Source organism: Coptis chinensis, chromosome 1 (genome assembly GCF_015680905.1).
Source record: "Coptis chinensis isolate HL-2020 chromosome 1, ASM1568090v1, whole genome shotgun sequence".
NCBI lineage: Eukaryota > Viridiplantae > Streptophyta > Magnoliopsida > Ranunculales > Ranunculaceae > Coptis > Coptis chinensis.
In genome coordinates this window covers 7447822-7475777 of record NC_141456.1, presented here as the reverse complement: position 1 = coordinate 7475777, position 27956 = coordinate 7447822, and the positions used below count along the sequence as shown (strand labels likewise).

At 36.5% G+C, this 27956-nt stretch overlaps 2 protein-coding genes and 2 long non-coding RNA genes across 5 annotated transcripts; 3 read left to right on the top strand and 1 right to left on the bottom strand.

Moving 5' to 3' along the window:
• The first annotated feature begins 1515 nt into the window (after nt 1–1515).
• Nucleotides 1516–2592, top strand: LOC147521802 (uncharacterized). Its single transcript, XM_086588376.1, has 2 exons — nt 1516–1831; nt 1920–2592. Exons 1-2 carry the CDS (start codon nt 1608–1610, stop codon nt 2353–2355), a joined length of 660 nt encoding a protein of 219 aa, XP_086444502.1. The 5' UTR covers nt 1516–1607; the 3' UTR covers nt 2356–2592.
• Nucleotides 2593–3311: 719 nt separating this feature from the next.
• Nucleotides 3312–5277, top strand: LOC147521801 (uncharacterized). The gene is made up of 3 exons (XR_015210751.1): nt 3312–3571; nt 4606–4818; nt 4969–5277. It is a non-coding gene; the product is annotated as an uncharacterized LOC147521801 (long non-coding RNA).
• A 1240-nt stretch (nt 5278–6517) lies between these two features.
• On the bottom strand, nt 6518–12693 carry LOC147521800 (O-fucosyltransferase family protein). Of its 2 annotated transcripts, XM_086588507.1 has the most exons (11): nt 12347–12693; nt 11938–12019; nt 10721–10794; nt 10544–10632; nt 10152–10395; nt 9310–9422; nt 9140–9230; nt 8905–9033; nt 7889–8439; nt 7306–7382; nt 6518–7138 (listed from the first exon to the last, which is right to left on the bottom strand). In XM_086588507.1, the coding sequence occupies exons 1-11, from the start codon at nt 12554–12556 to the stop codon at nt 7089–7091; spliced, it is 1710 nt and encodes a 569-aa protein (XP_086444633.1). In that variant the 5' UTR covers nt 12557–12693; the 3' UTR covers nt 6518–7088. The 2 variants fall into 2 exon arrangements, with proteins under 2 accessions (XP_086444633.1, XP_086444625.1); XM_086588499.1 differs by having other exon boundaries at nt 6518–7382; nt 12347–12689.
• Nucleotides 12694–15436: 2743 nt separating this feature from the next.
• Nucleotides 15437–16330, top strand: LOC147521799 (uncharacterized). Its single transcript, XR_015194538.1, has 2 exons — nt 15437–15518; nt 15975–16330. It is a non-coding gene; the product is annotated as an uncharacterized LOC147521799 (long non-coding RNA).
• Nucleotides 16331–27956: the final 11626 nt, after the last annotated feature.

Sequence of the window (27956 nt, the reverse complement as noted above, 5' to 3'; positions counted from 1 at the left end):
AATTTAGCCCCCACTAGCTTGTTGACATTTGTTCATTTTTTATGTTTAAAGTGAAAATGAGTTTTGGAGCCAAATTCCAAGCTCCACCACTTTAACACAACATAATTTAAACGGTTGTAATGTAAATCTCAACTCTGTAATATTCCACTTTCGATCGCCTTGGAATATTTCAGATTTAGCGTGTACAACAAGATAGCAAAATCCTGACCCATCTTCGTAGTAAGTTGGGTTTGTTATTGTAGACAACTAGACATAAGCCCGATAGAGCAGAACCCAAAGAAGTCCAAAACTCCCTAACAATACAATATATATAATATATCAGATAACAGGCCCATAACAGGCCTATAGGACATAATTGGAGATTAATTTAATTTCTAGTTTTGGTCGACAGATAACTATGGTTGAAGGACAAACCGGATTGACCAATGCTTAAATATCATATTACCCTCATTTAAGTTTTTATCAATTAAATCAAAACTCCACGTGATTTTTCAATTTTGTTTTTGACTCTCAACACACTCACATTTTATGTTAGGACTAACACGAGAAATTTCATTTATTTCATATTGTACACATATATAGTGGTGTTTGCATGTTTGTTGGACACATACACCTAATGTATGCATGTGTAGTAATAGTATTTGTATGTTTCTTGTACATATGTATAATGGTGTGTGCATGTGTGGTATGTACATGCATAATAGTGTTTGTATGTGTGTTATGCACATATATAGTAATGTTTGCATGTGTATTATACACACGTATAATGGTGTTTGCATGTGTGTTGGTATACACATGCATAATTGTGTTTGCACGTGTGTTTTGCATGTGTGTTATACACATGTATAATAGTGTATGCATGTTGGTATACACATGCAATTTATATCATACTAGGGTATGCCCGCGTACTCCACGCCCGCCCGTGAGACCTCGACGTGCTTCGCCGCAGCGAAGCATAACGATTTTAAAGCAAAATATTCGGCGCAAGACCAGCAAAACAACTCAATTTATAAGTCCAACCACAAAGTCATCCCAATTACCCATTATCTATAAGCCCAAATCAATTGGAGGCCTAATAGTTTATGCCAAATTTCAACAATTTATAAGTCACTTTAATTGTTGACTTTTGGTTGATTTTTAGATAGATCTCATAATATTGATTACACTTAACAAAATTATACAAACTCTCCAAACACTTGAATCTGCCATGTCACAACTTACTAAAAGACAGTAACAACTACTGGATGGAGGCCCTGCAGCCCCACACCATTGTTTTTTATTATATAAATATGCATAGTGGTGTTTGCATGTATATTAATAATTGGTATTAATAAAAAATAATTTGCTAACGTCAATCCAAAAATATCTTTATAACGAAATTATTAATGATAGATGCTGATGTCAGCCTGTTTTTGTCCTAAAATCGTAATTATTGGTCAACCATACTTAAAACCGAAATTATTGGTCAATTTTAAGTGTTTGGGCTTAAATTTTTGTATAAGATATATAAAAAGAGGCCCGTATATATGTTTGGTGTGAAAACCGAACCCTAAACCCTTGAACAAATCCATTGAAATAATCTTGAATTGGATTTCGTGAAGAAGAAAATGACGCTAAGAGATGAAATAATAACGGAAAATAAATGTAAAGTTGGGAAAAAGGCCGGAGATTTAAAATCTATATTGAGAATGCAACATTTACAGAATATAGCAGTATGGGCTGGTGGTGAAGCTGGTATGCCTTCTTATGCTGCCTTTCTTGGAAATCGTTTGGGTAATTGCAGTGAAGCATCTAGTATTCCAATTGATTCATCTTTTATTCCTTGCCAGAGGTAACATCAAATTTTCCTGTTTTAAATGCATTATGTTTTATGTTTAGTGCGCCGTTGATGGCCATCTTCTTACTATTATGTAATGTAGATGTGAGGCAATCCTTCAACCTGGATTTAACTGCACTGTGCGAATAGAAACAAATGGAGCCAAGGTGCGTAAGAGACGCAACAAGTGTCACATTCCGCCGAAGAATAATGTAGTTTATACATGCCACTTCTGTTCAAACAGGAACGTGAAAAGGGGGACCCCGAAACATCATACCAAAGACATTTTTGCTTCAGAACTGAAAACTGAGTCTACAACCGTTGACAAGAAATCAGGCAGTTCCAATAGTGTTATAAAAGGAAGCAAGAAGATTAAGAAACCGTTGGGGAATGTACCTGTTTCGAAATCAGTTCCATGTAGTTCCACAGAACTAGCAAAAGAGGTTCCTGTCGAGAAAAGTGCAGCAACTCCAAAAGAGACAACAGAATTGCTTTTGTCAAATGGGAGGAAGAAGAGGAAAAGAGTAGTAGTCCTATGACGCCGAATGCAGAAAAGGTGGTTGGCGAGTCGAGTGGAAAAAGAAGAAAAGGTTGGTCCAGCCTGAAAAAGATTGCTGAAAACAGTGGAAGCAAAACAACCGCACCATCAGTAATTTAACACTTCCTTTCTTTATGTAACCAATATATCAATGATGATTTGACTAACTTAGTGGCTGAAAGCCTGAAAGTGTTTTTACATTAAATTTGTCAATACAAATGGGCATTAATTCTTTGAACTTCTTGTTTTGTTAGGTTTAAGCTTTTTTAAAATCCCCTGAAGAAGCTTATATTTTGCTTGTAATAGGTAATAAAATGATTTTAGGTTCAGAGAAACTAGAAGAAAAAGAAAAGACATTGAGTTACATGCTTCGAATTCATAGTCGAAAGTGAGCGTTATTTTGTTGATGTAACGAAACATGTCCGAGCTAGACTATTGGTTGAAGAACTCCTGGCATCGGACAAAACCAACTTGGTTGGTTTCTGTCTGTCCTCATCTTCTCTCTACTTTTTTTTCCGCCCAATGTACAACCATTTGATGGTTGTTTCTTTTCATCCATCTTCTGTATTCATACCATCCATCACCTTGAAACTCTCTCTCAGTTTGAACATTCCACTCTCCACTTATACATAGTTACATGTTATTGTGATGGCTAGTTATATTTTGTTTGTTGATGTACAGGAATAAGCTAGTAAATATGCCACACTTACCCCTTTTGAGGGAGACTAGGTTACTGATCTTCCTAACGAACTCCTGGCATCGTGATGATTTCTGTCGCAAGGGGTTGTTTTTAATGTTCTTATATATGTACTGTTTCAGGGAGATTGTACAACCATTTGATGGTTGTTTACCATTTAGAAACAAACCCAGATTAGCCTTTCAGTTGAGATCCCGAGATAATATATTACGCTTACAAAGAATCACCACTAAACACAATGAAGAAAACTCCAGGTGAAACTTGTGTATTCATACCATCCATGACCTTGAATATCGAAGAGTACAGTTTGAACATTTCCCCTGCTCTGGCATTATAGAGAAACTGGAATTGTTTTATGTTTCTGACAGTTGAATTTTGTTATACTGTGTTATGCTGAGATGACAATATTTCTTTCTTTTTGTGGGGTTATAGTGCAGTGTCATGAATCGTGATTAGTTTGGCCATTGACGCTCCAGGTAGCGTTGATCAACATGGGTCTTCACTCTTGACTACTGTAATGGTTAAGTATTCCTCATTTTAGTCCCCTCTTTACGCTCATTTCTCATTCAAACACATTAGAATCGAGTTCAAAGAGTTTCTTTTGGTTCTTGCATTTTCCAGTATTCTACCAGTAACATTTAATGGTTTTCCATGCCTGTTGCCCAACAATGAACAATCAAGCCCATTCTCTTCAAGCCAGATTCATCTTTTTTGGAATCTGAAACCGGTGGAATGGATAAGATGATTAATGTAATTACCACACGAATCAATGCCTACCCTTAACTCCAGCAACACATAAGACAAGATGAAACAAACCCAGATTAGCCTTTCAGTTGGGATCCCGAGATAATATATTACGCTTACATCAGGCATTCTAAATTTAGTTAAGGTTTGACTCTTACGTGTGTGTGAAAGAATCACCACTAAACACAACTTTCCTTACTTAACTCCACGTACAAGATGAATCATAAGAAGAGAACAAGATTGTTATGTTCAGGAACCATTCACGACACATTTCTTCGAATCCATGAAAAATCCAATACCATCCACCAATCTTTCCTCTAGCTCTAATAAGTAATACCTCAGCCTGAAATTTATTTAAAACCAAACATAATTCACCAATCTTAATGTAGTTCTAATTTCTAATTCCTTAGGAGTTGAAACTACGTGTTTGAGATCAATAAAAACCCAAATGCAAATCTCACCAAACCTTCCTCTAGTTCTAATGTATTTTCATAAAGTCAATAGTCATTTCACCAATTCTTGTTCCAGGCTCTAGCTAGTTGCCTAGTTCTAATGCCTTCTCCCAGCTGTTTGCTGTTGCAAACATGTAAGCTGTCTGTGGTTTTCTTTCTTGGCCTATTCTTTATTCCTTTTCTCATCTTTGGGCTCGTCATTATAACCTTGTTTTCCTTCGTTTTCATACCTATTGTATGCATTCTCTTATCAGTTTACGTTCTCTCATTGCTTATGAGACAACTTCCCGTTCGATCTCTTGTGAAGGCTTCATTTCATTTTTGTTTCAATATCTTAAATAGTTCACCATCAATACAGAAAGAGGACAATCAAATTCATCCAAGGGAGGAACAGCATCGAGTCAGCGTAGAGTTTGACCCTTCAGAGATTCCATCAGTGGAAGAATCTGAAGAGGATGACAGAACTAGGGAGGATATAAGTGAAGAGTTGTCCATGGAAGAGGATGATAATAACAAAGAATCATGGCAAATTCAAACTTTGCAGTCTATTAAACAGGCCGAAGATAAACCGGTACTTCAAATTTCTTAGCTTCTCTATATTTCTGCATTTGAGTAGGAACGAAAAAAAATATCATCAAATGTTCGTACATAACATTCAAGAGGCCTCCCCTGCATTATCAACTTTTCAGGAACTTACCTGACATTTTCATTTTTTTGGCAGTTCTATGACATTTTGAACTTCTGGAGAACTAAAGTGGGAGAAAGGATTTAAATGTTCTTGTTAGAGCCTGTATCATCTGGGAGTTTTGTCTTTCTTTCAAGCAATTTATAGGTAAATATTTGTATTTTTTTACTTGGCACACAGTATTAAGTTAACAACTTTATTAAGGAGAAATTAGTAAAAAAAAAAAACAGGAAATGTTACTTAGGAGTTAGGACTTCTATAAAAACCAACATTCTGTTGATTTTTATATACAACATTCTGTTGGCATAAAAACCAAACTACCCTAAATTCACTTTATGTGCGGTAGAGAAAAAGACACACCATTTTCGGCATAAAAGCAGCGTTTTTCCGGCATGATGCATTTGTTTGCAGCGGCCACCATGGTAATGGATTTGAGCAAATCATTTTTCTAACATTCTGTTGGCATAAAACCAAACTACTCTCTGGTCCTCTTGTCCTGTATGCAACGTAGCTTTAGAATTCTTCACAAGGCCATCTCTTTCAGACAAAAATAAGCATGAAGATACCAATCTCAGGAGTGGCGAATACGACCGTGCTATCTTGTTAATCTCTTTATGTTCCTTCATCTAGTTTTTTTATCCTGCTAATAGATTAGAGCTGAAAACTGGAGACGAAACCTCTTTAGCAGTGAAATAATTTCCGAACTAGCAGAAATGAAATGTTGGTGAAGTTGTTGGCTGGCTATTGTGAATTTGTGAAACATGCTTGAACTCTTTATATGATCAGAATTTCTTGGTGAACAAGCAAACTTGTTGGAGAGGAAAGAATTGAGAAAGTGGAAATGTACCTTTTGACTAATAAACCTATGCTGCTTTCTTTCAATGCTATTTCTTTTAGCGACCAATTTCTAGTTAGCAGATTAACAGGAATACTGACATGGAACTATCCCATGACTTTCCAAAGACAGTTTTCAACAGACCGCGTCCCATAGACTATATTAACATAGCTGACGGCATCGAATCGCCAGGTCAATATTCAATAACATGCATACACAGTGGAGGAGATTGGAAGGTCTATAAGGGGAGTGTGGACTAAGAAAGAAATATATATACTAGAGGACCAATGTTAAAATGAGAGAAATGTCATTGTGCTCAAATTCGTCAACTGAAAGAGACCCACCAAACAAGCAATGCAATAACAGATTTTGCTAATGCCGTTGGGCAAAACTAATAATTAATTGTGATGAATTCCTAGTAGACCTCATCAAACGGAGAAAAGTATTTGTTACCGGCTAGGGACTAGGGGGGCTATACTAGCGAGCCAATTTTTAGATAGTTTATAATTCCAATTGATAGAATATACTCATCAGCTTTCAAATTCTAGGTCAGTCAAACTTGTGTAGCAGTTTAGAAATATCAGGATAACATTCACTTGATATTTGGATAGCTTTGCTCTGGTCTATCAGGGGATAAAAAGAGAGAAATAACTAATTTCTGAGAATAAAAAGAATCACCTGCGGGAATGAATCCTCAACTATTTAGCAATATGCGACTTCCCCACAGAAAAACAGTTAAATACAAGTTCATTTTAATACAAAAATTTATAAAAGAATGAAAAATATACATGAAATCAGAATGTCACCTGCCCGAGGTCATTTAATTCCCAAAACTGTTGGGCCAAAGTTAAGATGCATACGAATGTAGAATAGCTACCGTTGATCAATTAATTCTTTTGGACCCTTACAGGGCTTCTTAAGTTACATACCCGAACACCAGCTGCATCGGGCAAGAAGTGGTTAGCTCTCGTCGTCTTGCCACTGAATCACTGCAGAAAATCTTCATTTACACTGTTGGTACTAGGAACCAAGACTGTTAATCTCATCGTGCTCCCAGTTCATGAAATTATACAAAGTGGCCAACAGTCGAATGAATATTAACAAGACCACCAAGTAATCAACTTTTGTAGCATATTAGTATATTAGTTGTCATCTTTCACCACTCTCAAGCTCTTCTTGGTCTTCCATTGGTACTTCTTTGTCAATTGTTTCTTCTTTCCCAACATTCTGGTTCTTGCCATGCCAAAGAAACAACTCTGATATGGAATCTTCCTCGTCAAGCTCCTCCTCGTTTTCCTTATCCTTTGGCAACATTGAGATATCATGTTTGCCCATCCAAGCAGGGCAGTGGTGGCTCACTCCAAGAGCAGCCTGAACTTGAGAATGACTTAATGGATTAGAAGCATGTGATAATGACCCAAAGGGGTCATGCTTCATGCATGAGCATTCTGGGACAGGATGAGACAGAAAGGACAGAGGTTTTGAGGTTTTTGATGCAACAGTTAGCCCGTCAAGTATGCTTCTGCTAAGGTGCTTACGTATTGAAGTCAACCATGTACGATTTGCTTGATATAGGTCATCACGAATTTCCTCTAAAAGCTTGGCAACTTCTTTTCTGTTTTAAAAGCAAGAGATTAACATTTAAAGTGTATATTTAGCAGCAAAGAATATCACTTTAAAAAAAAATTTTGAAGTCAATGTATCTGTAAAACGCTAAGTTACATTGACACGGACACGTGTGTCCATATCCGACATGGATACGGAGTGTCTGACACGGCAAAATATAAAAAACTAAGGTATATCACACAAACTATGTGTCCGTGTGTGTCCGATACAAACACATGGATATGTATCCAACACAGATTATTTTTGAAATATGGTGTCCATGTAACATAGGTAAAACGAATATCAGGGTATAAGAGTCAGACGACTAATATATAATTTTGAATCCATTTTTTTCTGGATAATTCTGAACCTCTTTTTTTTTATAATTCTGAATCTACTTTGAAATTAATAAGTTTCTTCTTATTGTTGGTTCAATTAACAGTTCAAGCATGTTCATCATAATCTTTTAGAAATCAAAAATTTTAAAGTAAGAAAGGCATGGATAAACACTTTTACCTGTCTGGCCTGAATGTTTTTGATGCAGCCGACTGATAGAGCCTTTGCCCCATGACCAAGCTTGCAAAATTTGGATGTCCCTTGCCATCAAGGTCAAATCCAGGAACGAATGCGTCGGCTTCAATGCATATATGAAAGTCAATGGCTTCCCATAGTAGTTTATGAGCATTGGTTCTCAACTCTTCCAGGGTACTCTCAGGCTCATTATCATTCTCAGCTACCCATCCCCACCAGCCTTCCATGTTATATGGGTATCTAGGTCTAGCAGGAGGTGGTGAAAGTGGACGAGGACGAGAACCTGCAGTTTTCCATGCTTCAATTTTTTTTTCTTTTTCAATAGGTGGGGGTAGACGAGGAGTACCAACCAGGTGACCTTCCTGGCCATATATTGCAGTGAGCTCCCTGTTTGTGCTTAGAGAAGTCCTATCGACAACATTATCAAACATAGCATGAAGCGGAATCAACGTCCTCTGGCCACCGAATACTTCACCTCCAGAAACATATATTACTGTGTCTGATGAGTACCCATACGCACGAAGAAGTAAACCAATCTACGGAGAGAGTTAAATGTTACCATATGTTTATGTCTTGAAGTAAAGATACGCTGTTCACTCAATTAAACATATGCTGCTCAATTTGAAGACCACACAAGTACACAACACCGAAGGGAAATGGCTGACAAGATAATTTTTCTGAATTTTAAATGAGGAGACATGGGATGAGTCATACCCCTAACAGAGCAGTGAGAGGTTGTGTTAGAAAATATATAACAGTGCCCTAACAGCAACCATAATTTTCTTTCTAGTACATCATGCCATTAAATTCATATGAAAGAATTATATTTCTCAAGGTGTTCTAACTTCTAATCATGAATTATACTCAAAGATTCCCAGCATATGATACTAAATGAGTGATTTTTGTTATAGGAAGTGTGGAAATATCATTGTCAAAATGAACAGATACGTATAACAGTTCAGAAGTTGGTGTTTGTTTCTCTACTATGTTAAGTACCTTACCTCTTCTGGCATCAGCGGGCATGAGCCATTCAAGCGTTTCTCTACAGAATCCACAGAAAGCTTTTCCTTGACGATCCCATGTTTTATCATCCATGATCTTCGGTGTTGAATGAGTTCAGTATGTACATCCTTTGGGGAAAAAAAACAACTATAATGCAATGGCAGATACAGATAAATGTGGAAAATGAGATGAAAATTGGATAAGCAATCACTCTTCTGTGTTTTAATATAATACCTGGAATAGTTCGGAGCACCCACTATAAGCAAGAGCATCTCTTGTCATTCCAGGACTAAATGCTACATAAGGTCGCCCAGAAGCCCGTAACCTAACAAAAAGGCCGAATTTCAAGCCAGTTTAAAGAGTATTAACAAAAAATATTCATGAGAAGCCTTGTGGATATTGACCTATTTAATATTTTAGTGGCAAGTTGCTGGACATCTTGTCTAAACTGAAGAGCATGAAACGCAACCCTACATCTAAGCCTCTGGCATTCTTCTAGATGGGGTGGAAGAATCGCCTGCATTTTACAAAAAAGGTAGACATCATTAAATTTGTAGGAAAGAAAAAATCAAGAGTGCTTACCACGGAAAATAGCTACAAAAACATAAGTATGAGAGGAACCCAGTCATGATAGTTTAAAGAAGATTATGTATCCACTGAATTAATTCAAAAATTAGATAACCATGAAGAAGATAAGCACTGTGAGGAATGAAGAATGGAGCCTTCAAATTCAGAAGGTGGTAGCAGATCCCAAGTCGTGAAACTGAAGGAGGTCTTTTTTGTTTATGATTTTATTTTATTTTTCTTCAAGCAAGTAGGTAAAGAGTGAAGACCTATGTAACATTGACACAACATATTTCCAAAAAAATAAAATAAAAATCCATGTTACATTCAAGACAGGAACATATTGAAGGTTATATACCTCAGTTTTTGGTATTTGCCGTGTCGGATACTTCATACCTGTGTCCATGCCACTTAGGACTGAAGACATTTATTTAACCCAGAACCCTATTACTATGATATCAACACGGGGGAACCTTACTAGCTTCAAGCCATAACATAGTTTTGGAAAGTTACATTGATATGGTATCTGTATTCGAATCAAAAGGGAGATGACCCCAAGTCTGGCTTGTCATCTTAGATTCAGTGGCTAATTATTTCAAATTAATATCACATTTATCTCCAGAACTATTGAGTACAGAAAAGAAATATATTTAAACTGAAGATGAAGGCCATGAAAATATACCTGCAAGCATCCACCTCCAGAAACAACTAGTTCAACCACCGAATGCCGCTTTAATACAGGGAGAACATGGTGCAGATAAAATTCTGGAGAAGTTTCATAACGCACTTTAAATGAAGGGATCCGTTTCATCCTCCTAGCCAACTTGAGGGTTTTAGGCAGAGTCTTTAGAACTCTGACATCTTTTGCCAATGCTACTATGAATTGATCCTCATTGTAAAGGTAAGCAAAACTCTTGAAACCAGAGCTGCACAAAAGACACGAGAGGAAAAATTACATGAACAATTAACATATGTAAATAGACTGAGAGCTAACTAAGTAATTAAAAAGAAAACCTTAATGCTAATGAATTTCTAAAATTAGTGATAGTCACATGATTTATTAAACACTGATACCTGATTCCTTTGCTACTAGTGGTTGATTGAATCTCTGGAATAACTAAGGTCGCATTGAGAAGTCGAGCCACCACAACAACATCACTAATCTAAAAGTACGATATAAAATGCCCTTGAGTTGAACTGATAAGACTGTGTTACAGTAAAGAATTAGAAGAATGAATATGACACCCTTACCGAGTTTCTGATCTCATGGAATCCTCCTTGTATCCTGACGAAGATGTAGCCGTTGGTTCGTGAATTAGGAGCTTCTATGAGCATTTGATTGTGGAAAAATGTAAGCATCATACTAACTTAAAAGAAATATATTAGTTCTGTAATACTAGGTGAACTGAGATCCTAATGTTACATTAAGTTTCTTAAATAGAAACTCGTGGCTTTTCAAATATCTTATTTCATTTTTGGGAAGGACCTAGGAGCTATACCTTTCTTAAGGTCATTGCAAGAACTGTATTGAAATGATAAAAGATAAAAGATCAGTGACGCTCAAAATGGTAGTGACATGCATGATTACGCACGAGTAAAATCATTTGACTATTAAGTTGATGAGCATATATGGAACACAAAGAACACAACCACAGTCAAGATAAAACACATTCAATGGACAGTACCACACGAAGGCCTTCTAGAAATGTCAGAGACATGAATGATCTTGTTCCAAACTATGTAACAAGTAAACTGAAACGAACATTGGGTATCTGACACAGGTTATAGGTGAATAAGTCCATGCCTTGGAAAAACTAAATTTTATACGAAACGATGGATCTATCAATAATTTAACAAATATGTATATGAAGGAAGTATGATAGTAGATATACTGTAGTTAGTTTGTAGAATCATTCAAATAAAGGAGCAGACTCTCACATGTTAAATTTGTGTTAAAAAAAAGCACCTTAATACGTAGCTGTCTAATAAGGTTTTGCTCCAAATGAGAGTGCACTAGCTACATAGACTATCTCATAAACAACAAAATCCAACAACATCTCTTCCCAACACATTATGTTATCATGGCACATTTTGTTCTTCCTAAGGAGCCCTGTATGTACTGAAATTTAAACTTTATCACAGTCCTAAAAACATAATGCTTTCAAAGTCTAGTTTCCCCGTCTTTACAAACTCAACAAGACCATCCAATACATAACTATGACATTCTTCTGTAAGAATTTTATCATTTTGTATAATGCTTATTAAAGTCTAGTTTTCCCGTCTTTACACACTCAACCAGACCATCCTTTACATAAGTCTGTCATTCTTCTGTAAGAGTTTTATCATTTCGTCCAAAACGTGACAACAGTGCAAAGGATGTAGCATTCCAATATGAAGTCTATACATCATATTACTATCAAGCACAAGCAAATTCTACTTCAACCACTAAATTGCAGATAAGAACTAACCATAATTTCCTCTGGGATTAGCATATGGATGCAAATTTTGAAGAGGTCTTACTGGGCCCCATAATCTTCTATGTCTTAACCCCTACACAAACAACCAAGAGGAAAACAATTAAAAGCCAACATATATAAGTGCACCAATAAAAAAAAATAAAAAAAAAAAAAAAATTCAGTCCCAACCCTCCTTCATTACTCAAAATAAGATCCAATCACAGCTCAGAATCAAAACTTGAGATGATTCCAAAAATACCCAAGACCAGAAAATAAAAATGCAAACCAAAACACAACAAACAGAGAAAAGGGTCTTCCCCAAACAACACCATTGTAGTAAAACTCATTAAAAAAAACAATTTTTTTAAAGAAAAAAAAAAAAAAAAAAAAAAGAGATCTTGATAAGTTATAAGAGAGTTACATTTCTAGAAACATCAGCATTCTCAAAAATGGGTCTCCAAGAGAAGATAGTGATAGTAGTTTGGTAACTAGCATCAATAGTGTTGTTGGGACCAGTATATCTAGCAAGAAGAAAATGAGTGAAGAGAGAAACAGCTGAAAGAATGAGTCCTAAAAGACCAACCCATTTCAACTTAGACTTGAGTAAGAACATTTTTTTTTCAACATTCATGGGAACTCAAAACAAAAACTCCAATCACTGAGAGTGTAGTAACAAGGAGTCTTTCAAGTGCAGAAATGGGAAACTTTTTTGACACCAGAGTCAAAGTGTTTGCACACGTGGAAGAAAGTGGTTTGCACACATTAGTTGGATTGTCAGAATATTCAGACATGATTTACTATTTTTGTGTTTGCAAAAAGGAGGGTCACGTGTATTTAGTGCTGGTGTCACGTGATATAGGAAGAAGAAACAGGAAACTTTTTAGTAGTGGAGTTTGAAAGAGAGTTCCATTGAGATTTGAGACAGAGTTGCAGAGTATTCAATGTTTTTGCAGAAGAGAAAAGAGAGCCTTGTAAGTTCTGTGATGAATTTAATGGGCCATTAAAGAGATTTTCATGCATACAATTGTACAAATAATTTCACAAAAATATGAAAGAATAAATAGTCTTATGCCGATAGGAAATAGGAAAAATCGCAAGACTGTGTTGCATATTTGGGTGGGTACGGCTGGAATATTGCATAAACACGGCATTCTCGGTTTTAAGAATGAAGTGTCAAAATCAAACACAGTTATATAACTTCGTACCTAGGCAACTATGCAACTATCAAGTATGCAACGGAGCTAAAAGGAGTTTATTGGCCGGATCAGACCCTAATATATTTGAAAATAGAGTGAGATTTGATCCAAGGTATGCTGTAGCAGCTGTACACATGTTCTTGACCCTGCTTGTCCGAAGGATATAATAGAAAATTTCAGTTTGATTTATATGAGTCAGGGATTTATATTTTATGATCCAATAGACAGGAGACAAACTTCTTGATTCGAACAGTGTTTTGGAGTTGATGTATTTATTCCATGGCAAAATTAGCGTACATTGGTTCCCTGCACGTACCCGAGAATCATTAGGAAACTTCCATAGACACTATGGGCTGGAGACTAAATTCAAGAATGAGGCAATGCACCGGTGTAGGACATGAATTTCCATGTTGGCATTTGTTTAAGCATTTTGGGCCCAAATCTTGATGTCCATGGATCAGTGCCATATTGTGTCTTCAGTCCTACATCACATTAACTTCCATGGCTTCTTCTTCGCAAATCGCAATCATTTACATTATGCTAACCACAGTTTTAGACTCAAAGTTTCTCACAGTATCTTGACCTTTTAGCACTAGTCTAAGACTCTGAGTGGCGTTAAAGTTCATTATTTATGGTGTTTCAAAGAATTCCTCAAAACCTTTGAAAATTTTTTAACGTGAAAATGAAAACTAATCAACAAACTCTAACCAACATAAGAGTCGGTCTCAAAGGAATATAATTTCATGAGCCCAATTAAACGCCCATAAAGAATCAAGCGCAAAGCCCGACAAAAATACCAAATGCGGCCCAACACAAGCTGGGCTATGCAGAAACCAAGGTACATTATCAAGCGAAGTGAAAGTGATCAGTGATTGAGCTGCAACTTGTAAATTGTAAGATTAAGTCATCGACAATTTGACAGTAAGGAAGGATTATTTACAGGAGTTCATTTCCCATGGATTGTCGGAAGCGGCACCGTAAAATTATGAAAAGATCAAGTGTAGGCCTTTTGTTAGCAATAGCTGACCTGAACAAATAAATTAGTTGGGCTTTTGTACATTACTCCTTCATTAATCTTGAAAACGTTGTTGTAGTAATCCAGTTGAGGTTACAATTAACTGATCGATCGATCTAGTAGTTGGTGTTCAGTACTTCAGTGTACGTACCATGTTCAGTTAAGAGGATTGTGTGATCGCATTATTCGTGAAAACGTTGTTGTGGTAAATTTGTAATCCAGTTGGCATATTTTCAGGAAGCTAGATATCTTAACGGGCTATTGTGCTGCAGACTACAGGTAGCCGTGAAAGCCCACAAATACATACGTTGGCTTTTCGTGTTCGGGTAATCGCATTAAGTGTAGCGAGCGTGTTGTGAATTAATGAAGTTTCCTAATTCCAATAAGTTCAGTTTTGTTTACCACTAGGGTATGTATGTGACTACGGCCCGTGAGAGCTCGACGCACCTGCGGCGCTATTCAACAATTCGTCCTGTTTTTGGCGTGAAATAACACGTCGTGCCTTTGACGCAAAGCATATGTGCGTCTTTGGCGCAAGGCCAATCCAATTGCCCATTATCTATAAACCCAATAACATCAATTGGGTTAGCCAATTGTGCAGTACCATGTTAAATTTGGAGGCCCAACAGTTTATGAGCTAGCTGATTTTTAGATAGATCACATGGTATTGATTGCATTTAACAAAATTGTACAAATTATCTAAACACTAGGATCTGCCAAATCATATTTTGGTGAAAATTATTACATACTATTGGATGGAATCTTTTGGACCCTACACTTCTCTATTTTGTTAGATAGAGAAGACGATATCAACCAAAATGAATTTTTTTTAACCGTATAACTCTAGACTTTTACAATCCAAAGCCGAAGTTGTAAGAGTATTATTTCTTGTATATTTACTGTAACCATTACATGAGTTTATATAGACTAATTGTTACAATTAAAATCCCATAATTCTAGGAGAAAAATAAAGGGATTGATACCATTTATGGGAAGTTTCCTATCACGTAATTATATGATAGGAAACTTGATATATATCCTAACACCCTCCTCGAGGTGGTGCGTGGATGTCATTCATGCCCATCTTGATAAGAGAATCTATGAATCAGTATTTTTTAAATCACGTTATTTTTATATTTATTAATTAATTAAATTATTTATTTCCAAAATTCATTGGATGGGATTTCGGGGGATATGCCCCTGGTTTTGGGAGTGTATTGACGCCTTGGGGTTTGGACCCAAGATATATAAACACTTTTTCTAGAAAATAGGGTTCCTGGAGAATAGAATATATTAAAAATGGAGGCAGAGATGAAAGCTGGATTTCTGGAGGTGGAGCGCGACGGCTCGAACTAGGAGGGATTCGTCGGGTTTTAATACCGGTGAGTAGTTAGTTTTTTCTAATTCACCGGTATACAGAAATCGTTGTACTGTTATTCGGTAATGTTTTCACTAAATTTTACTTATCATTATTCGGTTATTGTTAATCGCCAGTATTTATGTTGGAACGTTTATTATTAACTGTTTTAGTTGATATGATTTTAGTCTTGTAAATGAGATCCAACTTGCGTCAGTGGGTACATCTTAGATTGTCTTTATACTCATCGAAAACCACGTGCATATTCCTTCTACACAAGTAGGTAAATTTGACATGCAAACCTGTATCAGCATCACATGTTGTTTATACATCCATATTGATGTCATTCTAATTGGGATCTCTAAGATTCTTTTTCACCATGTGGCTTTGGTTGCCGCCTATGTAGATTGGTTTTGTTTTTTTCTGGATTGACATCATGCACTGCTTCGATGCATTTGATTTAAACAGTCTTTTTGGTCAGTGGTGTTGGATGCAAATAATTCTCTATCATGAGTTCGTTATAGGAGACTTGAGTCGATATCTTTGTCGTGACTGTTCTATTGAGAAGTGATAGTAACGTTTGGTGCGGAGTTACTGAATTGGCCTTTATACCGTCGACATTGAAATTGGTGGTGGCTGTTGGTAGCTAGAAGATGATGAACAGTAATCCGAATTTGGGCTTGGGCCGGACCAGTTTGGTTCAGTTCAATGGGCCGGTTTATTTTGGTTTTGTTTGGGCCGATTTTGTTTGGGCCAGTTCTATTATTTCATTTTGGGGCCGAAATCTAATTTAAGTTGTTATGGGCCGAAATTTAAATGTTTGGTTGGGCCCGGATTGTGTTTAGTTTGGGCCGGATTAATCCTTTGTGTCGGACCAGTTTCATATTATTTTTTTTTTTTGACCAGTTTAATTAAGTTTTGTTTAGGCCTTCTCAATCACGTTTTGGGCGGTTCAATTATCGTTTTGGGCGCTTTAATATTCTTGCCCCATCCATTTGGACTTAAAATAGATCTATTTGGGGTTTTCCAATGTTTAGACTTAGGGTTAAAGTTTTGGGGGCCAGAGTTAGGTCCGAACCATGACAGCGGCATGAGCCCATAACATACGCTTTGACCTTAGCCGTGAATTTAATGGCTATGAATACGTGCCCGTCGAACACGAAAACCGGTTTGACTTTTGACTTTTGGAGTTTGACTTTGACCATCGATGGATTGACTTTGATGGTTGACTTTGACCTTTGACCGTGGACGGTTGACTTTCACCTTTGACTTTGGCGATAGCCGGTTTGGCTTTGACCATGACATGTTGAGTTTGACCTTGACCATGAGGTGTTGACCTTTGACCACCGACAGTTGACTTTGGCCCGTTGACTTTGACCGTTATTTGTGAATGTTGACTTTTCCAGTTTTTCATATGTTTGTTTATATGGATATATATAGTAATAAAATAATTGTCGGATATTGTATAACTTGGTTGGTAAATTATCTAATTTAGATTTGGCGTGAGTAGTGTGTAAAGCATATTGGGCTTTGATTGTGGACATGGATTCATTTTATTTGTGCACGTTTTATGTGTATATTATATGGACACATATAGTAATAAAATCTTTGTGGAAGTTCAGATAATTTGGTGGGTCATTATCCAAGAAAGATTTGACCTTGATGAACATATTTTGACGCGTGACGATATTGAGATGTTAGGAGACATTATATTCTAATAACGTTATAATAAAATGTATGTGATCGTTGAAGTATTTAGGACATGAGATAATATCTTTGGGATATTTATATTAATGCAATATCTTGGAGAAATGTATATACACTCCATTATTTTATATGTGAGATCTTAATATAGTATTGGTGAATATTTGCGGGATTGTGTAGTAGTCAATAATAATATATTGGACGCGTGAAAGAACGAAAGTGACTATGAGATATAATTGAGATATTTCTATATATTGTGGCTTAGTCAATAAGGCAATTGACACCGCGTGATATAGTGGAATTATTATGAGTCATTAATGTATGACACACGAATAAATTACGTAACGAAAATCCTAGAACCCGACTACCATAACTCATGTGATCCGGCCTAAAAGGCGTATTTGATATATAAGATGTTGATATATATGAGATGTTGATTGACCCGTGTGTTTGGCAATCGTGGCCGAATAGTGGCTTGAGATATAAGATGTTGATATATAAGATGTTGATATATATGAGATGTTGATTGACCCATGTGTTGGGTAATCGAAAAGCCGAATAGTGGCTTGAGATATAAGATGTTGATATATAAGATGTTGATATATAAGATGTTGTATATATATGAGATGTCGACCGACGTGTGTGTTGGGCAATCGTGAAGCCGAATAGTGGATTGTGGTAGCCAGGTGAAACTAGGTAAAGGCATAATCTGACGTGATTTTAGGGACACAAATGAAAAAGCCCGAAATAATCTAATTATGGTAATATATTGGTAAATGATGTATCTTTAGATAGATGATTGTATATCTTGGTGGTTATAGTTTAATTAGAACCTAAGCTACTCGATGGAGGAACTACATGCCTTATTTATTTATGAGTATAGGTTGTTTGTGTGGTTAGTGGGAAGTTAAAGCTTTTCTCGATGGAGGAACTACCGCCTTAGTTATTGAACTTAAGATGATGTTATTATTAGTCGTTGAAAGTTAAAGGCGCCTCGATGGAGGAACTAAGCTGCCAGTATGGATTGTGTATGTATATGTATAATTATATGTTGTATTTTAGGGCTACTCACACCAAGCATTTTATAATCTTGACCGATTTGCATGTTTGCTTATCAGGTGTGTTCATTCAATGAACATAGTTGATAAGTTTTGTGAGGTTTAGTGATGAAGAAGATTGGTTCTTCTTTGCTTGTGGTTTAGCGTTAGCATCTCATCTCGAGGTTGTGTTTTGTTTCCCTTGAGGTGATATAGATTTTGAGTTGAGATAATATTATTTGCATTTTCATTTTAAAATTGTTTTATAATGAAGAGGACTTTGTTTAAGTTAAAATTTTTATTGGTTTTAATTATCCCCATATATTTTAAAGCGGTTTATGGGCTTTTGGAAGTGGAAGTCGTCACACACCGGAGATCGAAGAGTCGGGGACAAATAATGTTTTTCAGAATTCATCGAAATTGGGGTGTAATGATTTGGTATCGAGAGCATTTGGTTAGCTTGACTAGGGTGAGTCTAGGTGATTCTCGGATCGTAGTTTATGTGTAGTGTTTAAGAAGTAATATTTTCAAAACTATTTCCGCTAGTTGTTTTATCTTTAGAAATAAAATGAAAGAGATATAGAAATAAAGAGTCAATATTTTTCTTGATTTGTTTGTACGTGTAATGTGTATATTTATATTAGTTACTCTTGTGGAGTGCATATGAAATGATTTTATTTTTCCTTATCATATGAGGAGTGGTTATATGTGTAATATATTAATTATGAACGGATTTGATCAAAATGATGTGTGCTGATATAGTGTGGTTTTGTAGTTGGTGATCATTTTCACATGGAGTATGGATTAAGTATGACAACCTGTCTGTAAACCTTGTATTTGAGTGTTATATTATTATTCAAGAAATAATAAGATATTTTAATCTATATTGAATGAGCTGCATTAACCGATGGCTTTGTGACGTACGGAGTAAGGAACTAATTGCCTCGGTGTTGGAGGAACTATCTCGCCTCACTCGTACACGTTAATGGATGAATAGTATTTTAAAGTATAAGAGATTAATCTGTTAGAGGTGATTAGTTAGAAATAGATCGAATATAATAATAAAATATATGTGTATTCTTTTTGAGATGTGTATACCTAGCATACACGTGTATTCTTTTGAGGCGTGTATACTTGCATATACACGTGTATTCTTTTGAGATGTAGATACTTGCAGCGTATACACGCGTTTTTATATTATTGTATATAGGTGAACTATTACCGTGCGTATATGATTGATTAATATCGTTAAATTAGTTTCACATGATTTTTGCATATTGAGTATTTACTCTTAATTGTTTTGTTTTGGTCTATATGATTTTGATAGAGGAAAAAAAAAAAAAAAAAAAAAAATTATTTTGGATCGTGTTATATTTGATCGATTGCAAGCATGAATTAGGATTCAAGGGTGGTTTTAAAATTTATTTTTTTCGATAGCATGACTAACGTAAATATAAAGTTTTATTGTAGTATCAATGACATGAGTGACATTTTTGTTTCAAGTGTCTTTAGGACACTAATTTTCTTTTTATGCATGATATGTAAGACTCCATAATGTTTTATGCATGGATGAACTTATCTGTATTATTGATTAATTCACGTAGGATATTATTTTTAAGTAGGGTTTGCACGTGTCAAGAAATTGCATGCTAAAAAGATATGATATGTTTATCTTGCGTTTAAGTGACCATAATAATTGTTTTAATATAGGCAACTAAACTATAATAGGTCTGTAATGGCATGAGGATATATATTAGGGAATTATTTAAAAATAATTAATACCAATGTTATCTTGTGTAAAGTTTAATCGGCGTGCATTCCGGTATAGGTTCTAAGTTAATAACCAACGTTTTTATTTGTATAGTTTTACTTAGAATCTCGGGGACGAGATTCTTTTGAAGATAATATATATTTATGCTGCCCGTATTTTTTTAAATCACATTATTTTTATATTTATTAATTAATTAAATTATTTATTTCCAAAATTCATCTGGGATGGGACTCGGGATATGTGGAAACAGTTTGGGCCGAAGTCAATATTGAGGCTTGGGTTTGGACCCAGTATATAAACAAAGAAAATAGGGTTCGCGGAGAATAGAATATATTAAAAATGAGAGATGAAAATTTGGATTTACGGAGGTGGGCCTTGACGGCTCGAACTAGGAGGGATTAAATCGGGTTTTAATACCCGGTGAGTAGTTAGTTTTTCTAATTCACCGGTATACAGAAATCGTTGTACTGTTATTCGGTAATGTTTTCACTAAATTTTACTTATCATTATTCGGTTATTGTTAATCGCCAGTATTTATGTTTGAACGTTTATTATTAACTGTTTTAGTTGATATGATTTTAGTCTTGTAAATGAGATCCAACTTGCGTCAGTGGGTACATCTTAGATTGTCTTTATACTCATCGAAAACCACGTGCATATTCCTTCTACACAAGTAGGTAAATTTGACATGCAAACCTGTATCAGCATCACATGTTGTTTATACATCCATATTGATGTCATTCTAATTGGGATCTCTAAGATTCTTTTTCACCATGTGGCTTTGGTTGCCGCCTATGTAGATTGGTTTTGTTTTTTTCTGGATTGACATCATGCACTGCTTCGATGCATTTGATTTAAACAGTCTTTTTGGTCAGTGGTGTTGGATGCAAATAATTCTCTATCATGAGTTCGTTATAGGGAGACTTGAGTCGATATCTTTGTCGTGACTGTTCTATTGAGAAGTGATAGTAACGTTTGGTGCGGAGTTACTGAATTGGCCTTTATACCGTCGACATTGAAATTGGTGGTGGCTGTTGGTAGCTAGAAGATGATGAACAGTAATCCGAATTTGGGCTTGGGCCGGACCAGTTTGGTTCAGTTCAATGGGCCGGTTTATTTTGGTTTTGTTTGGGCCGATTTTGTTTGGGCCAGTTCTATTATTTCATTTTGGGGCCGAAATCTAATTTAAGTTGTTATGGGCCGAAATTTAAATGTTTGGTTGGGCCCGGATTGTGTTTAGTTTGGGCCGGATTAATCCTTTGTGTCGGACCAGTTTCATATTATTTTTTTTTTGACCAGTTTAATTAAGTTTTGTTTAGGCCTTCTCCAATACGTTTTGGGCGAAGATTATCGTTTTTGGGCGTTTAATATTCTTGGGGTAGTCCATTGGACTTAAAATAGATCTATTTGGGGTTTTCAATGTTTAGACTTAGGGTTAAGGTTTGAAAACTGGGTTAGGTCCGAACCATGACCTTACGAGCCCACGAGCCATCTGGCTTTGACCTTAGCCATGAACCATGGCTAATTATGAAACTTTGTCGAACAGAAAGCAACCGGTTTGACTTTGACTTTGACCGGTTTGACTTTGACCATAACCGTTGACTTTGATGGTTGACTTTGACCTGACCATGGACGGTTGACTTTCACCTTTGACTTCGACGATGGCAGTTTGGCTTTGACCATGACATGTTGAGTTTGACCTTGACCATGAGGTGTTGACCTTTGGCCGACAGTTGACTTTGACCGATTGACTTTGACCGCCAGATTGGTGAATGTTGACTTTTCGATTTTTTTTCATATGTTTGTTTATATGGATATATATAGTAATAAAAAATCTTGTCGGATATTGTATAACTTGTTTGGTAAATTATCTAATTTAGATTTGGCGTGAGTAGTGTGTAAAAGCATATTGGGCTTTGATTGTGGGAATGAATTTGTTTATTTGTCTCACGTTTTATGTGTATATTATATGGACATATAGTAAGTAATAAAATCTTTGTGGAAGCTTGTATAATTTGGTGGTCATTATCTAAGAAAGATTTGACCGCGATGTTGTGTATTTTTGAGCGTGGCGATATTGAGATGTTAGGAGACATTATATTCTAATCGTTATAATAAAAATGTATGTGATACGTTGAAGTATTTAGGACATGAGATAATATCTTTGGGATATTTATATTAATGCAATATCTTGGAAATGTATATATACACCCATTATTTTATATGTGAGATCTAATATAGTATTGGTGAATATTTGCCCACCGGGATTGTGGCGTAGTGCAATAATATATTGACGTGAAAGAATGAAAGTACTATGAGATATAATTGAGATATTTCTATATATTGTGGCTTAGTCTGATAAAGCAATTGACCTTGACGTGATATAGTGGAATTATTATGAGTCGTTAATGTATGACCTTTGAATAAATTCACGAAGCGAAAATCCCAGAACACACTACCACAACTCATGTGATCATACGTGTAGGCGTATTTGATATATAAGATGTTGATATATATGAGATGTTGATTGACCCATGTGTTGGGCAATCGTAGCCGAATAGTGGCTTGAGATATAAGATGTTGATATATAAGATGTTGATATATATGAGATGTTGATTGACCCATGTGTTGGGCAATCGTAGCCGAATAGTGGCTTGAGATATAAGATGTTGATATATAAGATGTTGATATATAAGATGTTGTATATATATGAGATGTTAGTGACCCATGTGTTGGTAATCGTAGCCGAATAGTGGATTGTGGTAGCCCGGTGAAACTAGGTAAGACATAGATCTGACGTGATTTTAGGGACACAAGAAAAGCCCGAAATAATCTAATTATGGTAATATATTGGTAAATGATGTATCTTTAGATAGATGATTGTATATCTTGGTGGTTATAGTTTAATTAGAACCTGCCTCGATGGAGGAACTACATGCCTTATTTATTATGAGTATAGGTTGTTGTGTGGTTAGTGGGAAGTTAAAAGCGCTCGATTGGAGGAACTACCGCCTTTAGTTATTGAACTTAAGGATGTTGTATTAGTCGTTGAAAGTTAAAAGCCTTCGATGGAGGAACTAAGCTGCAGTATGGATTGTGTATGTATATGTATAATTATATGTTGTATTTTAGGGCTACTCACACCGGCATTTTTATAATCTTGACCCGATTTGCATGTTTGCTTATCAGGTGTGTTCATTCAATGAACATAGTTGATAAGTTTTAGCGAGGTTTAGTGATGAAGAAGATTGGTTCTTTGCTTGTGGTTTGCGTTAGCATCATCTCGAGGTTGTGTTTTGTTTTCCCTTGAGGTGATATAGATTTTCGGTTGAGATAATATTATTTGCATTTTCATTTGTAAATTGTTTTATAATGAAGAGGACTTTGTTTAAGTTAAAATTTTTATTGGTTTTAATTATCCGCATATTTTAAGCGGTTTATGGGCTTTTGGAAGTGGAAGTCGTCACACCTCGGAGATCGAAAGTCGAGGGGACAAATAATGTTTTTTCAGATTACAGCCGAAATTCGGGGTGTATGAGAATCGGTAAGCACATTTGTTGCCACGGCTTTAGTCGAGAATGCGCAAGTTGTTGGTCGACCGACAAAGGGAAATCTAATTATGCCAAACATCAAGATTCTCTTTTATAAAATGCTGTCTATCTACATGCTTGGATTTACGTCATGTTGAGCGGGGTTATAAGCAATTTCTATGGCGGGCGATGTTATCCTGATAGAGATTCATTGCTTGTAGAGGAGGAAATCCCAATTCGGTTAGTAATATTTTCGGTCATAGTAACTTCACACACTCCTAATGCCATATCGGTATTATTATTCGCTACTGGATCTCGAGACTACCGATTGTTTCCTACTCCTCCAAGTCACAAGGTTCCCCCCAACAAAAGTTAGATAGCCAGAGGTAGATCTTCGATTATCAACGGAACATGCCCAATCGGCATCTGTAAATCCATCCACATTCAAATGTCCATGTTTAGAGAATAATAGACCTTTGCCCGGAGTCGACTTTAAGTATCTCGAGAATCGCTCTACGGCATCCATATGTGGGGCGTGGATCATGCATAAAATTTACTTCTTGTACTTACCGCATAAAGCAATATCGGGAAAGTATGAGACAAATAAATCAATCTCCCAACAAGTCTTTGGTAGCGTCCTTTGTCTCTACTTGGATCACTCAAGCAATGGAAAAGTGAGTGGTGCTATTCAATGGGTGTATTATTTGGTTTGCACCGAGAAACCCTGTTTGGTCAACAGTCTAAGATGTACTTTCTTTGAGATAGAAATATACCATCTTTGAGGCGGGCAACCTCGATTTTGAGAAAATACTTGAGATTGCCAAGTTGTTTCATCTCAAATTCGGAAGTCAAATGACATTGTAGGCAAAGGGAAATTTTATCGACATCATTACTGTGACTATCATGTCATCCATTATATGATCAACCACGGTGAGTTTACCATTTTATGCTTCAAGAACAAAGTGTGATCGGCATTGCTTTGTTTGTACCCAAACTTGACCATAGATTGTGTGAATCGACCAAACCATGCCCGTGGAGATTGCTTGAGTCCATACAAGGCCTTGCGAGCTTGCATACTAATGAAGTATTCTCGAATTCAAAATTCGGGAGGATCCATGTACACATCTTGATAAAATTGCCATGTAAGAAAGCATTTTTAACGTCAAACCGTAGAAGAGGCCAATCTTTATTAACAGCCCAAGGATAAGAGAACTTCGCCTTTGTATTGAGCTTAGCCACAGGTGCAAATGTATCTTGATAATCCACACCATATGATTGAGTATATCCTTTTTGCCACCAAGCGAGCTTTAAATCTTTCAATAGTACCATCGCTTTGTGTTTGATGGTAAATATCCATCGGCAACCAACCGATCTTTTTCCATATGGTAAAGCAACAAGATCCCAAGTGCCATTTCTTTTAAGAGCATCCATTTCCTCATCCATAGCCTTTGTCCATTGAGTATCTATCAAAGCTTCCTGCAATGTACTAGGTGTAGCGACAGATGATAATTGACACACATAAGATGCATATGAGTTCGAGAGTTTGCATGAGGAAACATGATTACCTATTGGGTATTATATTTGATCTTGGCTTTGGGGTCGGGGTTCATATTGAAGCAGTGGTATACCTCGATTAGTATGCGTGGTGGAAGGGTGTAGTGAGAATTTAAAATATGTTGAGTTGAAGGAGAAAAGAGATACCTCATGTAATGCGAAGAGGCGGTGGTGATGAAGTTGCATGATGGATTGGACTATCGGTGGTAGATCAAGTAGCATGGTCAACAGCGGCAATACTGTCTTCTGGAGTATTCTCCCCACTAGGGCCACTCTCAATACCGGCAATACTGACTTCTGGAACACCTTCTAGAGTATTCTCAACACCGTTTGGGATCAAAGTTCCGAAATTCCGTGCGGTGCAGGTTTCTTTGGTGGAGTAATACAATTCGGATTCATGGAATACAACATCCATAGAGATATAAAATTTGTGAGTAATGGGATCGTAACATCTATATCCTTTCTGAGTTGTTCCATATCCAACAAAGGTACATCGTATAGCTCGTGAATCAAGTTTAGTGCGATGTTTGGAGGATAAGTGCACATAAACTACGCATCCAAAAATCCGTGGAGGCAAACGAACATGAGGTGGAAGAGTACGGTTGTTACGCAAAGACATCTAAAGGTCGTCTAAAAGACAGAACACTAGATGGTGTTCTATTCATCAAATACACAGCAGTACTAAGGGCTTCCCCCCATAAGTATTTTGGAGTATTACCTCCAATCAATAAGGATCGAGAAATTTCTAGAAGGTGGCGATTCTTCCGTTCTGCAGTACCGTTTTGTTGAGGAGATTCTGGACATGAAGTATGATGAATGATTCCATTAGAATGCATAAAATCAGTCAATTCTTGCTTAAAGAATTCATCTCCATTATCGGTCGCGAACAACTTTGTGGATATATACCAAATTGTGTGAGTATCATTTGATAAAAGCGTTGAAATATCATACGGACATCACTTTTATGTTTCATCAAATATACCCAAGTCATTCTAGTGTAATCATCCACAAATGAAACGGACCATTTTAATCGATTGGGGGTAGATACCGGAGATGGCCCCCCCACATCTGAATGTATCAATAAAAAGGAGTTATACTTCTAGTTGTTGATGAAGGAAAATGAGTACGATGGCTTTTCGTGAGCACAAGTTTCACAAACCATATCCAAATATTACGACCAATAAATAATGAAGGAAAAGCGCCGAAGAAGATAACCAAGTGACGGATGACCTAATCTCTTATGCCACGACCATATTTGCTCTATATTGTCTTCCAATTTACGTGAACTTATCGCATGTGCCAAGCTTTTATTAATTGGTGGAGCATCACCTTCCGGATAGTACAATCCATCACGCGACTTACCCTTTGCCAATCCTCTCCTTGGTATGGAAGTTAAAAAAAGCGATTGAGTAGGAAAGAACAAGCCAACACAATTATAAGCTTGGATAAATTTATTTACCGAGCAAATTGCATGCAAGAGAAGGAACATATAGAACATCAGAGATAGGTAATGAAGTAGGTAAAATAACTGTACCGATACCAACAATTGGTACTGAAGCGCCATTGGCAGTAGTAATGGCATGTTTAGAATGAGAAGCAAATAATTGGCTAAAGTTAGATGAGTTGCATGTCATATGATTAGTAGCACCTGTGTCAATTATCCAATCGCTAGACGTAGTACAAGTAGAAAAACTAATAACAGATTTGGACATACCAGTTGATGCCACCAAACCTGCAGAAGGTTCACTCGGTTGAAGGGTTGGAGGAACCTAACAGCATGTTTGAAAGTAGAACTTGTACCAGATACCTTCTTACCCTTAGGATGCCAGTCCGGGTAGCCATGGAGTTTGAAACATGTTGCAATAACGTGATTATCTCCATTACAATGGCTACATTTGCGCCCTCCTTTCTTCAAGTCAGGCCGAGATAAATTTCTACGGCGACCATAGCGACGCTATCCACCAGTGCCGCGCCCATCATAGCATCATGCGGTTGGCTTCAAACACATATCATGACATAAGTCGTTTGAAGATTTGGGAGAGGGATGGAAAGAACGCCGATCGCGAACCCCATCCAAGTAAGAGTCTAAACCAAAGAAGAAAGGCATACACTTTCGTTGGGAATTGACTTTGGATGTATATTGCCCAATATCGATTGGGACACTCCATATCTGATCATCAATGACATCATATTCTGCCATAATTTGCATAACTTCCCAAAATATTGAATAACATTGCCACTATTTTGTGAATAGATAATACCTCACAATGCAATTGGTATGCTTTGGAAGCATCTTGACCGATTGAGTAGGTGAGCTTAACAAATTATCCCATATTTCCTTTGCGTTGGATAATCGAGAAACAAGGATCGATATCCTTAGTCATGGCATCAAGCAACCATGATTTAATCATACGGTTGTCGTCCTCCCAAACCTCATATTCGAGGGGAGGAAGTGTCGATTTGGAGCGACCTTAGTTCGAGATGAATCCCCAGTAGCTTCCGGCCTACCGAAGTTTATTAGAGCATTTAAGGACCACTCAATGTAGTTCGTGCCATCTAAGCGTTCGAGGGGTTAACAAGGATAATATTTCACGATAACCATTACTCGTTCTCATTGGTGCGTTTTGGTGTAGACATAGTGTGTGAGGCGAAAGGAAAAGAACGAAGAAGATGGGCTAGGGTTTGTAGAGTGGATCGATACCTATCGATACCATGTAAGAGTATTATTTCTTGTATATTTACTGTAACCATTACACGAGTTTATATAGACTAATTGTTACAAGTAATTCCCATAATTCTAGGAGAAGAATAAGGGATTGATACCATTCAATGGGAAGTTTCCTATAACGTAATTATATGATAGGAAA